The sequence below is a fragment of the Drosophila navojoa genome, chromosome 2, assembly GCF_054131105.1.
Source record: "Drosophila navojoa isolate 15081-1374.11 chromosome 2, UAZ_NAV_1.0, whole genome shotgun sequence".
Lineage (NCBI taxonomy): Eukaryota > Metazoa > Arthropoda > Insecta > Diptera > Drosophilidae > Drosophila > Drosophila navojoa.
In genome coordinates, this window is record NC_142890.1 from 11260175 (window position 1) to 11275613 (window position 15439).

Genomic DNA, 15439 nt, shown 5'->3' on the forward strand with positions numbered 1-15439 from the left:
GCATAATTATAATGGCGTGAACAGCGGACAAGTCGCCCCGTTGTCTAAGCTTGTCTAAAGCTCACACGCATGGACATATATGTACATATATATTTACGTATGTATGTATGTATGTATGTTTGTGTCTCAGTTCATAAGTTGGGGTTAAGACAGAACGTGCAGTTTATCTCGACAATCTCCACACTCATTGTTTATTTAGTTTGCTTTATGTACGTGGGCTGGGAATTCGTTCGTTACGCACGCTGATCGATCCAGCTCGATTGATATACTTGGAAAAGTGAGAGGCGTTTGCTTGAATTCGAGACACCCTGTACGGCAGAGTATTTAAGCGTTATCTACTCATTATTTAAATTAAACTATTTGAGTGCCTCGAAAACACGCTCTAATGGAAGATGTTTTTACATAATTAAGACATTTACTGAAATATGAATAGCTATTTAATTCAATTTTACCTCAATTTAAAACTGATATACTAAACTAAATCAAAACTATCTCAAGTGTGCTATTTAAGAACCCATTCTATGTCCATATAGAACAGCGCGTGTTATAAGGCCAGAACAACTTAATTGCCGCAGCTATTCAAGAAATGTCAAATTTTTAGTATGTGGCTAAGCTTTATGATACCCTTTTGATGTCCATCTAATGAGTATGGTAATGTGTATAAAATGGAAGCAAACTCAAAATCAGATCATTCTATACTTAAGTCTAAGTATTCCCAAAATAAAGAGAGAGGGAGCAACAACAACGAAAAAAGAAGAAGATGATCATAAGATAAATATTTGCATAAATCACGTGCCCCGTTGGCAGCATTAGCAGAAGAATTAACTTTTAAAAATAAAGCGACAGCTGCCAGCCAAACAAAGATAGAGACGACAATCGAGAGAGCGAGCTAGAGAGAGAGAGAGAGGCAGAGATCTAGTTGATGATGGAGATGGAGATGGTTAGCATCGAGCACCGGTTGGAAATTTATGTAAATGCATTTGCGGTGGCCCGTGAACTTGAAACCGAAACTTTGCCTCCGGATTCAGTTGTCGAGCAACTGCTGAGCCAAGCGAGTCGGCGAGCGTGTGTATTGAATATCGAGCAGCGAGCCAACAATCGATTGCCGCGAACCGAGAGCCGAGAGCAGTTAGTCGGTAGTATCGTGTACTCAGTAGCTGGTGTCGAGTGATATTTAATCATGGCAGGCAACATGGACGTATATAGGACGTGCCTTTGCGTAAGTGGAGCTGGCAAACAATATGCCAATATATGGAATGTAATTTGTCTTCCAGCTGGTAGCATTGCTGCTGGGCATTGCAAGCGCCGCCGGCCCCGCCTACCTGCCGCGCCAGACGCCCACGCAGCGGCCGACGCAGAGCGGCATATACTTCTATGATCCGCCAAGTGCGACGACGATGGCGGCGCTGCGTCGCATCATCCAGGGCCACCTGCAGCGCTTCCAGATGGCTGACAGGCAGCGCTCACAGCAGTGGCAGCTGGCCCGGGTGGATGTGCAGATGCAGCCGAATCGCCAGCTGCAATCAGCTCCGACCACCAGGCAGCTGATTTTCGAGTTCATGCTGCCGCCGAATACGCCGACGCCCAAAAACTATGCGATGAACTTCCTGCCGGAGGGCAAGGATGTGGCACCCGGAACTTCGTACATACCGTTAAGGCTGGTGCGGATACGGCGTTGAATACACACATGATTAAGCGAACGAAACCAATGGAGAAATACAAATGGAGAGGGGGAAGGAAGATGCGTCGGCATCGTCTGTTATTCAAATGAGCCTAGACGATGGCAGTCGGAATGCCGTTCGCTATGAGCAGCCGGTAAATGGGGTTAATTTGTTATAATCCTACTGGTTGTTAAATAATTTAACGATACATGTATATATTTAAATATAATGAGCATAGTCTAAGCGTTGCGTATTCTAACATAAGTTCAAGCCAATTTGTTGACTGAGAGCAAAACCAAAGCATAACTCTGAGTTACGGCCGTTTTTTCAATTTCAGCCTCCAAATTGCGGAATTAGATAAGAAACCAAATTAAATAAATAAAGCCACGCATAGTTCGTAATGAAACACACGCAGAAAAAAAAAAAAAAAAAAAACAAAAAAACATTCACCAAAATTAAATTTGTCATATAATTTACATAATTTAGAAGCGATAAATTAAAACGCACCAAAACGCGACCGACACAAAGCGGAAAAAACTATATAAACAAAATAAAAACAACAGAAACTAAAACTAAAACTGAAACTGAAGCAGAAACTGAACTCGAAATTGCAATAAATTGCTATATAAGGTCGCGATCGGATTTGGTAGTGCAGATTAGTCGCAGCAGTTACGCATTCCCTTCTGTCAAAAGCAATCTAATATTAAATGTCTCCAAACCCATTTTGTTTTTATTGACAACTCATAACGACCGAAAACATTTATGGATTAACATTTAACATTCGCTAAAATCCAACTATTGACGCACCGAAACCACTCCATATCATTATGAATATATTTCAGCAAGAAACATAAAATTAAGAATAAATATGTATATATTCTATTTGATGCATATATAATTTGCTATGATAACTAACTCCGCCAAACTCATTTCCATAGCATCCAGTTGTTCAGTTCGGTGTAAAAGTCAAACACAGTTTGGTTGGGTTTGTAAGCCAATGTACAGTGCATGTCAAACTGGGAAACCGGTTTGATGCATTGCTAAAACGTTTAGGGACTGTGTAAAGTGGTTGGTGTCTTAACTGGCGAAGCGTCTATTAAGCTTTTAGTTGTCGGTTGTGTGTCATGGCTAAATGATTAATAGCTTAAAGCGAGTTTTTAAGCTTAAATAGATTTTAAGCTTTGATAGGTATTTAATATGTATAATATTTAGGAATCTCGTGAGTGAGGTCGCTACGGGTTAGAAATGAAATAGAAATATTGATATACAGGTATTTAATCTGACTGTCTGCTGCAGTAGCTAGCATACGAACATGATTGTATAGTATATCTGAAAATAGTCTTTATTGATTTAGTAATAGAATTGAGCTGCACTGTTACCAGAACAAAGTTATTCTAACTATCCGCTTTTTATTCCACTTCAACAATTATGCTTAAACCTATAGATAAAATACTTGTGACAAACTTTACATAAAGTTGTTTGCCGCTAAACGAAATTCAAATGGACTTCACTGAGGATTGGGTTCGTCTGGAAGTGTTGCTGGACGAAGTGGACATTGACTGCCGTTCCGCATTGGGCATATTTATTTTCATCTGCCTGGAACAAATGAGACTCAGCCAAGCGTGTCGATTTGAGGCATTCAAAAGCACAAAATAAACAAAGAGCACAAAGCCTTGCAGCGTGGCGCTGAGACAAAAGAGATAGGAGAATATAATGCCCAGGCGCATATAGCTGCACAGGCCAAAGATCCAGGTGAGGCCCAGCAGAAAAAACAGCAGGACGGACAAACGCAGCTGCTGTATAATTAGCTGGCGCCGTGGATTGAGGGCACGATGAATGCTATAAATGATGCAGAGCATCATGAAGGCGTTGGCAAAGGTTACCAAGCCAATGGGCAGCACGACGCCCAGCGCCAGGCCATAGCCAGAGGGATAGCACAGAGCCGCGTTGCCTTTCAACTGATGCTGTGACGGCTGAAAGGAGTCGGCGTCGAGCAGAACGACCAAGAATGTGGGCAGCAGTGGCAGCGTCCAGGCAACCAAGGCCGAGATGAGTATGTAGTGACTGGGCCGAGCCACGCCTATCACTGTCACGTAACGCTGAAACTGCAGAAAGGCTATAATCAGCATCCAGCTGAAGATGACGAGCACAGAGTACTGCAGCGCAGCGCCCGATATCAGGCAGCGATTCCAGCTCTGCTTCAGATGCAGTTGCTCTGCCCCCAGATAGCCGAAGAGCAGCAGCTGCAGGGCGAGGGCCAGGCAGAGATGGAGCAGCACCTTGGTGGATGCTTGACTGCGCCATTTCTCAACCAGCGCCGCAGTCAAAAAGATGAAGAGCAATCCGAACAGCGAGAGGCCGCAGCCCACTTGGGTGATCAGGTCCAGCAGCTGCTCATGTGCCGCCTCCAGCAGCACATCCGATGCCTCCGCTGAGTGCTGAGTGAAGCTGCCGCCAATCAGAAAGGAGAACTGCGTCAGATGCTGCGCCTCGCAGAGCACATTAGGCTCTTCGTTATGACCGCCGCAGGTGCTCACTCCATCGCTGAGCCAGCTCCCATAGTTCCAATAGCCGCAACGGCTGTCCTTGCCGGAGACTCCGACACGTGGCAGCAGAAAGGGCAGCGGCGCAGGCAACTGAGCTCCTACAGAAATTGCAGGATTGTTAGCCAAGCGATGGCTGAGTTGGACTTTGCTAGCTGGACTTACCCTCGAAACCCGGTATGGATATGGACAGCACTTGACTGCGTGGCTTCGGACTGCGCTGCTGAGCCCTCTCCACGAAGAGTCCATCGTGAGCGTAGACCTTGAGTACCAGATACGAGGCGCCTCTTTGGCTGAGCTGCTCCCACAGCTGCGTTGGCAGGTAGGTTCCCGTTTGCAGGTCTCTCTCGGCTCTCAGCTGCTCCAGGCTCTCGTTGGCATAGAGAAAGCGATACCAGAAGCCACTGCTAGCGCTCATTCGATCCGCAGCTCCTGCTGCATATATGGCTATGCCAGTGATATTCTCACACTCCGGATTCACATAGAACACGCTCAGATTGCTGCTCATCAGCGCCTGCACGCCCAGCTGCGCATAGTTAACGGCTTGCACGCCCTTCTCAGTGGATTTGTCCGCCTCAGCTCTTGTCTTCCCACAGCTCTCGCTCGGCACCAGCTGCGGAGGCAGTGCATCCATATAATCCTCGAACTTGCTCAGCAGCGAGTTGGTCGCATTCACCTCTGCTGAGAGCCGCAGCACCTGCTCATCGCTAGACATGATCTCCCGGCAAATGCCAACGAGATCTGCGCTCACCGCTCCCGTCGGCTGCTGCTGCTCCAGCAGCTCTGCAAATATTTGCGCCGTGCTGTAGACATCAACCGGGGCGAGCTGACCCCGTGCCTCAGTCAGTAAATGCCGTAGCTTGCTCAGGGCGACGGCTGTGCTGCTCCTACTCTGGACATCTTCGCGCAGCTGATTGAGCTGTCGGCTCAGCTGGCTGCCGGCACTACAGTTCACACTCCCGAGAGTGGCCCACTCAGCACTTGCGTTGCACAGGCGCCGCCAGGGCAGGCCCTGCTCATCCAAGCACAGATCCCGCATGCTCGCCCACCCCCCAGCCCTGGTGCGTCCAAAATGATTCAGATGTGGCTCGAAGGTCACCTCGCCAGTCGCACTCAACACTTTGTAGTTGTGCTGGAAATCCTCTGGCTCACAGTGAGCCACGGGCAGCAGCTTCATATAAAACACACTCTGGGCAGGTTTCACTGTGCTGCTGTGGCTCCTAAGCTGCCATTGCTGCTGTGGAAAGAGTTGAACACTTCGCTCGGTGGTGCTGGGTGCCAGACGCACATGCGCCAGACTGGGCCCTAGAGCAGCCAAGATTAAGCAAAGCTGCCAAATCATTTCGCCAACTGGTTAATTACGGCGACACATGATTTAAGCCCGTTAAGCTGCCAAAGTATTTAAGCTGTTTAAGCTGTTTAAGCCGCTGTTGTGTTGTTGTGCCCAGCTAGCGCCACGCTCGACTGTCGCGTCTGGCTCGAGCTCGAATAGCATCACGACTTGAGCAATTCGAAGTCATCAATTTGTAGCCGAGATGCGCTTATCCGCATTACGTAATTACTCACCTGCTCATTCATAAATGAATACATACATTCATAAATATTTAAATAAATAAATACTTTATATATGTATATGTATGTGCGTGTATGTGTGTGTAGCGACCTCACTCGCTGCTGACTCTTGGCAGAAAAACTCAAGTTCAAGTTCGATCGGTAGCTGCTCAACGTCAGAGCAATCAACCGAGAGGTGAGCGGGCGTCTCCACGCCTCTCGCCCCTCTTCCCTCACCTGGCACATTTCACGCCATTTCAGCAATTCAATTGAGTTTGTCTATAATTTCTACAATATTATATTGAATACTGAGCAGCAGCAGCGCCTCGGCCTGTCGACAGCTTCTTCATTTATACGCAAACCTCTCGAGCTCGGGCTGTCAGCGCTCCAGCTCGAGCCGAATTTTATTCGGATTTGCGTTTTTGCTTTTATTGGCGGTCAAGTGTGCCAACTAGTTGACTTTTTATTTGTCTTGAGGCCACTCGAATTTAATTAATGGACCAACATCTGGCTCAAGTTGTTAAAATCAACAAGAACACACGCGTCGCGCACATTAATCTTGAACAGTTTCTAATATCGAACCGTTTATAACTATACCGATACAATAAATAAAATTTGGGTAATATTTCTCTAAAGAAACCAGAAATCTATATTAGATCATAATCCGAATTAGAGCGCGACTATGAGCACTTTGAAGGTGGCACATTTCATTGCTCAACTGGCAATGGATGATAGACAACGGTAATTATCAGAAGGCTATCTTTTGGTATTTGAAAATAAACTACCATGATTTTGCTTATAACGGAAATATGCTGTGATATTGTCACTAGCGACAAGGAAGGCAACGAGAAGGCCAAATTAGTTGTGCCATTCATGGCAGATGAATCTGCGAAAAGATTGCTGAAATCTTGTTTAAATAGATTATATTTGGTTGGGATATAAAAGATAAATGAACTCCAGTTAGTGTTCAATCCAAATTTTTCTGATGCGTGAATAAATACTATAATTAAAAATCTGTAGGTCAATTTTTGAGGAAGTCCATTTGTTAAGATTATTTTTAAGATTAAGAGGTTAATAACATCTGCTCTATAGCTTATCTCAGCAAATTGACCAAAATATTTAAGCAAGTGTTCGTGAAAAGCAGATGAAGCTATGTTTAATGAGGAACCAGCATGAATTGATCTACTATAAGATTATTTAACCTATAAAAACAGTCACAGCAGAACTTTGTTAACAATAAATGCTAAATTGAGCATCTTGAATTAAATATATTTAATACAAATGCAAAGTATCACTACCATCATATGTATTCATCTGTGTCTGATTCGTTCCGGTCCATTCCGAAACCCATTTCCGTTGCTTGACAAGTTTTCATAAGAAGATGTCGCTAAATATGATGTAAATACATGTATCAAGTCATGGAGAAAATTTCTTATCCAGGCGGAATATTTGTGAAACTTGTAATCAAATATATGGATTGAATCTGTTTCAGTAAATGCATTAAGACTTATATCCACAATTAATTCATGTAGATAGAGAAATGCAACCAATTATAGAATTGAATTTCTTTTGCTTTGTTATTGTACAAAGATTAAACTATAAAATCTTTTGCATTGTTCTATTGCGCTCCTCATACTATGATCCCTTTATAATCCTTGTCCAACTTCAAGAACATGTATAATTCCTCGGGTCATGCTTATTAGAGCTTGTTACTGGCTTAGCCTCAATGAACCCCAACTAAGGATACATGCGAATGTTGTTATGAATGTTCATATTATATATACATATACATATAAACATATCTTGATTTGCCTTGGGCCATTTGCATAGTTGCAACAACTTTTGCATCTGGTCAACTGCAGTTTGAGGTCCTGTCGGACATTTCTCTTATGCTTGAGTCAATATGTCTGGGCGGGTGGAATGCAAAAATTGCAGAATATTCAAATATTTGTGCGCTGACGAAGTATGAAAGTGCAAAGGTGAGCATCGAAATGCAATAAATGTGCTGAAGCGCAAAAGAATTTCATCAAAGCGAATAACGTGCATCCATGAGAGTAAATAAAATGTTTGCTCAGCTCCAATGATTGCCAATTCAAATCGAGTTTTTCCACTCTATATTTTATGCTAAGAAGCAACTTAAAAGTAAATCAAATAACAATCGGGAAAAGTCAGAATTCCACTTGAGTGTGCTATAAATTATCATAATTCAATATAATAGTTTGATTAAATGGATAATTATTTGTGGAATTTCTCCTGACGATGATCGAAGCAAAGATGACCTGGAGCAGAAATTCATATGATACATTTGTGCACACAGAAATGCGGCAAATATTAATATTAGAAAGTAACAGGTATTAATATAGCAATAAGTAAAGAAAAATGAGTAAAATAAAGTAATTATTTAAAGCATAATTCTTTTAACAGAATTTATATGAAAATATTTGGTATATATGGGAATAACCCAGATGAAATTGCGATGGAACAAAACGGCTTTCATGCATAGCATAGTTCGGCGGATGCAAGTCAAAATTAAGTAAACTGTTCTAATAAACGTTTGAATTTTAATTTTTTTTTCTTTAGAATAAAATGTTTATTTATATATTGTATAAGATTTATGAAAATATTTATGACATTATCATATTTTTTTTTTTTATTATTTATGAAGATTTAAAATATTATTTTCAATATTATTTAATATTATTTTCAGTTTTTTGGGGCCAAAAATGTATATATATATATATATATATATATATATATATATATATATATATAATATTTATATTTACTATCTTATTTAGTATATATGTAAGTATTGCCCAATTCGCATAAGCTGTTTATTTGGCAACGGATAATAATAATAATAGCTGTGGGTATGTAAGCAGCTATTTGCCGCTTAAAATAGTTGTTGATTTATGACTTTATATAGCAGCAGCTGCAAAATTGAAATGCGATTTCCATGTTAATCGTATTATATGCTCTGACATGCTAATTAAACAAATCTTTAATTACTATTGTTATGACCAAATTATTAAAGTTTAAACGCCATTGTGTGCGCAGTTGCTTGATTGATTGATTGACGATGGTGTACAAATGATGTATACAAAGAGGTCAAGTAGCTGCTTAGTGAAACGCAACCTGTGCACTGCTGCTCTCAATCAGATAAACAGTTTCTCCCCTTCCCATTGACTCGAATTGCACCTACATAAATGCAATATCTCTCTGTCTCTGTCACACGCTCTGTCACTCCACCGTGCAAGGGGAGAGGCGGAGATGATGGCAGCCATTAGGCTGCGCATCGAGACTGGCTACAAAGTTTCCTTTCGGTTTTTTTTGGGGGGGTCTGTGGGATGTGCGCTGCTTGCCTGGCTGGTTCCACTTCAGGAACTTATTTACTCAAGTGTGATGCGATTATCCTGGCTGCGCTTGTCCTGTGTCTCTATGCGCAACTACCGAAGTGCTGGGCACACACTCTGAATACCATTATTGTCAGTGGGTTTTGTGTGTGTGTGTGTGTTCGGTTCGTAGCTCAACTTCTTCACTACGCTTCTTGTTTGTTAATTAAATGTCAGACAGATTGTCATCTTTGCGGCAAGCACTTGATTAGAAAAACTGAAAAGGTTTTCCCATCAAAATTGTAGGGTATCTACTGAGGTATCCTAGCTACAGTGCTCACATTCTTTTGCATTTACTTGCCAAACTCGAGAGCTCTTAATTTGACTTTGCTGCCTGAGCAGCAGCTGCAGTGCTTTCCATTCTATTTCAAGGCAAAGCTGGTTAGCTGGTTAGGGTATTCTATTTGTGGTCTACGTCTATTTGGCTCTGATTTTAATAGACTGCTGTCTGCTGCGGGCGCTAATGCCCAAGCCATACCTGGCTACACTTTCTCTATTCAAGGCCCATTCTATCAGTGTCAACGGCATTGTCAGCCTGCCAGCGGCAGCTCCTTCGTTGGCCTTATGCCGACATTTATCAGACATCGCAGCTGACTTTTGTTGTGGTCTCTGCGGCTGCACTTGCAGCCTTTCAGCGTGGCCTTAAATAAAAGCTGAATTAAAACAAATAAAAAACGTTGCAGCTGCTCCGATTATGACGGCAAAATACTCTGTCTCCGTGGAGCTGAGTTCGGTGTGGAATCTCAGTGATGCAGTATCTAAATTTGCTCTCCTTGATAGATAATCAATTTGATTACAATTAAGCAGCGCTAATGCGAGTGTGTGTGTTCTCAAAGTGAGTGTACTGAAAATATATTTAGCACAGGGACTATATTTAGAAGCATCGCCTGGGCTTAAGCTGTGTCTTTGTTAATCTTAATTGAAAGAGTGCCAAACGAAAATTATTGATTTAATTTTAAACCATAATATATATGATTTATTTATAGTCCATCAATGATTTTAAGCTAAAGTTCATAATGCAAATATGCTAAATGCGAAAGCAATTAAACTTGAATGTAAGCAGAGCCATCTATTGGCCAGTAGCCACAACAGTCTGAAAAGCGAAAGAGAGACAGAGAGAGTGCTCGTGAGAGCGAGCTTTTCGACAGCTTTCGTTCGTAAACAGCTGAGCGTGTGCCTGGCACATTGACTAGCGGCTGGCAGGCGACAGGAGCTGACACCAGCCAGCGCGTTAGTGGCTGTTGGAAAAGCGCACACAAGTGTCCTGGCGCCAGCTGTGTGGCGGTGTCCGTTAATATAACAAGCATCGAGCGGCGGCTGCTCAGTCGTCGATGGCTGCTTCAAGCTAACACTGTTCAAGCATTGCGCTCGCACAACCTGAGCTAACGGTTATTCAAAGAAGGCTCGCGCGCGCTTCGCTTATCACAGAGCCCAGAACCCAAATGCGAGAGTTGTGAGTGACCGAGTGTGTGCGTGTGTGTGTGTGTGTGAGTGTGTGTCAGGATGTTGTTTAGCGAAACTGAAGTGAAAGTCAAATCTCAAATACAAAACAAATAAATCACAAGCCAAAAATAAAACAAAGGCCGGGAGTGAACGAATATATTAAAGTAAATACAGCGGCGCAAGCAAATCGCAAAATAATAAAAACAAAAACACAAAAACAACATTAACAACAAAAGCACATAAGAAATGTGTGAGAATCCCGCCAAAGGACTGAGTCAAAGCGGCGTATGCGCAACGCTTCCCTGAACAAAAATTAAAGCATACTTTTGAGGGCTCTAATTTATTTCGGTCCGCATATTTCTGTCGCTATTGTCTCTACCGAGTGATAGGGCGGCAGCAAGGGGGCGTGTCATAATTTATGTTTTACGGTTTTTGTATTTATTTATTTATTTTTTTTTTTTTTTTTGGTTTTTTCGGTGTCCACGAATAAGAAAAAAATTACAATAGTACAAGTGGACAAAGCGTTGGAACAAAACGAATAGAAATATTTGCCTCAATATGTCAAAGTTTATTAGACATTTGGCTTTGCGTGCCCGCGGCAATTTGTGGACAGTTGTTGCGAGTTGTTATTGTGGTTGTGGTTGTTGGTGTTGCTGGTGTTGCTGTTGCCGCTTTTCGGGCTGGCACGGATAGTAAAACGTCCATTAGTTTTGATAAATGTTTGCCCAGTTGAACATACAATTGCCCAATTGAACAACTGGCCGCACAGCACGACCTAAGCCGCCTCGGCTGTGGGCTCATTATGGATTGAGCTCTGGCTGAGTGAGCGGGCCATCGTTTACTTAGTTACTGCACGTTTAGTGCCAAATTGACAGACAATTTGGCCGCAAATAAGCAGCAAAAATATCATTAGAGTTAAGTAATATTCGCGTGTTTAACACTTGCGTGCACCGCTAGGTTGACAAAACGTTTCGAGGGCATTTCCTGGCATGCCTGATCGCCCAACCGAACACCCGGCCACCACCTTCTGACATTGTCATTCCTTAGGCCCGGGCAAAGAGTTGGCAGCTCCCACATACACTCGAGACGGCATTGTCACACTCTACTTGGCAGGCGAGCTCCTATTTCGCAAAATGTCAAATGTTTCACGTAATTAAAATTCGCTGAATTGGAAGGCAGCTGAAGTGGGTCTGGCGCCTGGCTGGTTGCTTGTTTAGTTGGCAGCCAGGTGTGGAGCGTGCTAAACTCGTCTGATTAATATGCAATAAACGCCCAAATCAGTTGGCAGAAGTGGCTCAACGCAAACAACTGTGCCGAACGCTAAGCGATAAGCGATAAATGTGACGCGGGCCGAAAAGCAAAAGTCAAACAATAATAAAGCTGAAATAAGTACAGAATATAAGTATATATAAACGGTGTATAAATATCCCTGCTATGCACCTTAACGAGCGCGCTAATGGCACACACACACACATAAACGCGCGCGAGCGGGCAAGATAAAAATCGATATTTTAACTTGAGCCTTAAAAAAAACTTGTTAAACTTTTGCGGCCGCTCCAAAGGGCATTCGTCTTAAATTTGACTTGGCAAAAACGGGGCATATCCTAGCAAACAGCTAAGCATGCAGCAAGGACTTACTCCGCTGCCCCTCGTTCACCCAGTTGCATGCCCCAACGTGTGGATTTTGCAGTGTTGCTGCTGGCTTAGAAATGGGTGACGCCTTAATTGCCGCACACTTGGCGTGGCGCATAAATTTTGGTGCTACGCTTGACTTGCTATACACACACACACACACACACACATACGCCCATTTAAACTGTGTGTGTGCGCGCGCGAGTTTGTGTGTGTAATTAAACAGCGTTCTGCATCCTTTGTGCCGCTTGTTGTTGCCATTTTAGCTGCTTCTCGCATGCCTTTGTTGTGACCCAGTTGGGCTGGCTTCGTGTGCGCCTTTGGCAGTTGCACGTGTTGCATGTGGCATGCAACAAACAGGCTGCCATGCAATAACAGCTGCAATAAGCCGCCAGCAAATGGCGAAGCATATATGTAGCAGCTAGGAGCTCCTTAAGAGCTCACTCGCACTCATTGGCATATTTGATTAGCATTTCGTTTTCACAAAACATAAGAAAGAAACAAAAAAACACAATGAAGAACGGTGGGGGGTGGTCCCTTGACATATTCAAGGCGCTGGCCCGGCCGAGACCAGCCAAGCCAGACCAGGCTAGGCCAGGTCAGAAAATAAATAAAACCAAAGGCCAACAAAATTTAAACGAAGCGAAACGGAACGAGCGAAACGAAATGCAAAACTGAAAACATTGTTAAGCCGATTTCAATGTTTAAATTCATGAAATATTCATGTCCTTTGTGGAATTTCTGTTGTCATCTCAGTGGCCCACAGAAGTCCTTAAAGCTTCGCCAAAAACTTTGCTCAACTTGAACTGAAATATTTTTTACTATAAATATGTCAACAATTAAATTACATAAATTCTAGCTCCCCATGGAAAAATAATAATTAAAGTGCTAAACTGAAATCCATTTCAACTCGATAAATATTAAATATATTCAAAGCGTTATGCATCGCATATGATAAACAGCAATTTGTGCAAGTGAATTAAAGCGCCAGCAAAAACTCTTTGCAATTCAACCAACCAAACGAAACTCAAACAGCCGGCCAAAATGGTAAGTTAGAGTATTCAGAGTGCACTCGAAACGAAATCGAGCTCATGCATGAACAGACCCGGGAACTAACTCAAATAGCGTGTCATCAATGTAGTGAAATATTTAATTGATGGCCCAGCTAAATGATAAATTAAATTTTCATAGCTAAAAGTGCCAAATGTTTCAAAGGAAAAAATATCGACAAAAAAAAGAAAACATAGAGAGAGAGAGAGCAGAATAAACAAATGCAGTTTTTGGAAGGAGGCAAAATATTTAGATAGTTGAGAGGATTCATAAATGATTGATGTAGAATATTGAATATAGAATTGATGGATTACTATGCATATAAACAGAATGGCAAAATAGAGAAAATATTTAGCTAAAATAAAATATGTATATGTATCTGTACATGCAAATCTCAATTTGATATATTAATCAGAAAATATAATATTATTATCCCAATCATATTTTGATTAAGAAAATTGAATATTGTATTTTAGATGAAATTTTGCTAAAATAAATAAAAATAAAGTACACAAAAAATATTTTTAGTTATATATAACCTAGAGTATTGAAGCACTACCTCATGAATTTGTGCCAAACGTCAATTCAATTAAGGAAAAAAAAATGAATTAATATATAAACGTATATATATGTGCATCGCAAATACGTGTGCATATATGCATATAGACCACAGTATAAATAAACTTGAAATGTTATTTAATATACATAATACGCAGAAAAGCCGACGTGTGCTGATTTTATGACATAAATCAAACATTCAAAACCAAAAACGTCTCTTAAAGGCCTTAGGTGGAACAAATTAGATGCCAAGGACAATGATAAAACTCAACTTGGCAAGAATATCAACTCAATGACAAGGCAAACAAACTTCACATGTTGACATGTTACGCACACACACACACACATGCAAACACACGCATACAGAGAGACACTCAGAAGGATCCACATCAGCAGCGTTCCTCATATAATGATAGCGATTTTCGCATTTCTTCGCCTGCTTTTCCATTCTATTTTTAAATTACGTCAAACTGGCATCCGCGTGCAATTGCTTGGCTCTAGTTGTTGGTTTTTGTTTGGATATGTTGTTGTTGCTGTTTGCGTTAATGCTGGAACATTTCAATATATGCACAACAAAGGCAATAAACATCAAATATCGGTTAGATATATCTTCATCAGGCAGTTAACAAACAGCAGCAGCAGCAGAAGCTCCTATGGCCCACTAGACGTATGCGTAATGTATGTAAATATATTTCAAGTATTTTCCTGGCTTGCTTTGCAGCACTTCCGGCGGAAGCGATTGATTGTGCGCCATCTTGCAATGCTCTATGGGCATGTAAGAGCGTTAGAGTGTTTCACTCGCCCTCGCTCCGTGTGCGACTTGATTTCGCATAACAAATCAAATTGATTGCTCGTCGGATACATTTAAAAGAAATGAAATGCGCAATCCTTATTGATTTCACATTTTTAACAACATTTCGCAGGCCCCAAAAAATAAGCCTGAACGCGTTTCTCTCTCTTTGAATTTGTTGTTTTATTTATATATTCATTTTTCAGTGTTTTTTTTTAGCCGTGCATCCTTAGCTGAGGTCCATTTTATTATCACTTTATTTCGCCTGCGAATGTAATTAAAATGTTGGCAGCATTCAATTTAGCTGGCACTTTTATGATTTCATTTTGAGTGGCCATAAAAATGTTTCTGTAATTTCTGAATGGTCGCCAGTTAAATTTCGGCATTTAGATAAATGAAATCCAGATAAAATACCAACAATTCAAGTATGTAAATGTATATGTATCTGTATATATACAAATTTATTGGGCATTATCATGTAACTGTCCCATAATAATATGATATTATTATTTCTATTTGCAGTATGGCTTTGTTAACTACGCCCTGGAGCTGCTGGTACTCAAGCATTTCGGCGAGGAAATATGGGAGAAGATCAAGTAAGTAGCGCCAGCACTGGCGCACAGACAGAAACTCATTAGATGCGTCTAATGCGAAAACTAGTATCGTCTTAAGCCACAACTTGGCATATCATCAGAAATTAATGTGCGACTTTTATTGTGCGCTACAAAAATAAGGCGAGTTTCCCAGAGAAAACACTCCCAGCACAAACAGCTGGAAATGTGTTTCATTGTTTTGCGGGATGAAACGAGCTGTGGACGT

At 41.6% G+C, this 15439-nt stretch overlaps 4 protein-coding genes across 5 annotated transcripts in view; 2 read left to right on the forward strand and 2 right to left on the reverse strand.

The window, feature by feature from the left end:
• Positions 1 to 722: 722 nt before the first annotated feature.
• LOC108651944 (uncharacterized) lies at positions 723 to 2121 on the forward strand. Its single transcript, XM_018101893.3, has 2 exons — positions 723 to 1219; positions 1275 to 2121. The coding sequence occupies exons 1-2, from the start codon at positions 1181 to 1183 to the stop codon at positions 1677 to 1679; spliced, it is 444 nt and encodes a 147-aa protein (XP_017957382.1). The 5' UTR covers positions 723 to 1180; the 3' UTR covers positions 1680 to 2121.
• A 926-nt stretch (positions 2122 to 3047) lies between these two features.
• Positions 3048 to 5814, reverse strand: LOC108649195 (adhesion G protein-coupled receptor G6). Of its 2 annotated transcripts, none has more exons than XM_089264194.1 (2): positions 4370 to 5814; positions 3048 to 4302 (listed from the first exon to the last, which is right to left on the reverse strand). In XM_089264194.1, the coding sequence occupies exons 1-2, from the start codon at positions 5544 to 5546 to the stop codon at positions 3158 to 3160; spliced, it is 2322 nt and encodes a 773-aa protein (XP_089120320.1). In that variant the 5' UTR covers positions 5547 to 5814; the 3' UTR covers positions 3048 to 3157. The 2 variants fall into 2 exon arrangements, with proteins under 2 accessions (XP_089120320.1, XP_017953709.1); XM_018098220.3 differs by having other exon boundaries at positions 3048 to 4305.
• A 4622-nt stretch (positions 5815 to 10436) lies between these two features.
• Gycbeta100B (guanylate cyclase soluble subunit beta-1-like) overlaps positions 10437 to 15439 on the forward strand; it is a 59853-nt gene continuing 54850 nt past the window's right edge. Inside the window, exons 1-3 of the mRNA XM_018113113.3 lie at positions 10437 to 10600; positions 13082 to 13269; positions 15143 to 15216. Of these exons, the coding sequence (XP_017968602.1) occupies positions 13267 to 13269; positions 15143 to 15216 (77 nt within the window). The 5' untranslated portion in view covers positions 10437 to 10600; positions 13082 to 13266. The remainder of the gene's footprint in view (positions 10601 to 13081; positions 13270 to 15142; positions 15217 to 15439) is intronic.
• The window catches only part of mesh (sushi domain containing 2 mesh), an 85334-nt gene continuing 80337 nt past the window's right edge, over positions 10443 to 15439 (reverse strand). The window contains exon 15 of the mRNA XM_089256270.1: positions 10443 to 10642. The gene's annotated coding sequence lies outside the window, so the exon portion shown is untranslated. The remainder of the gene's footprint in view (positions 10643 to 15439) is intronic.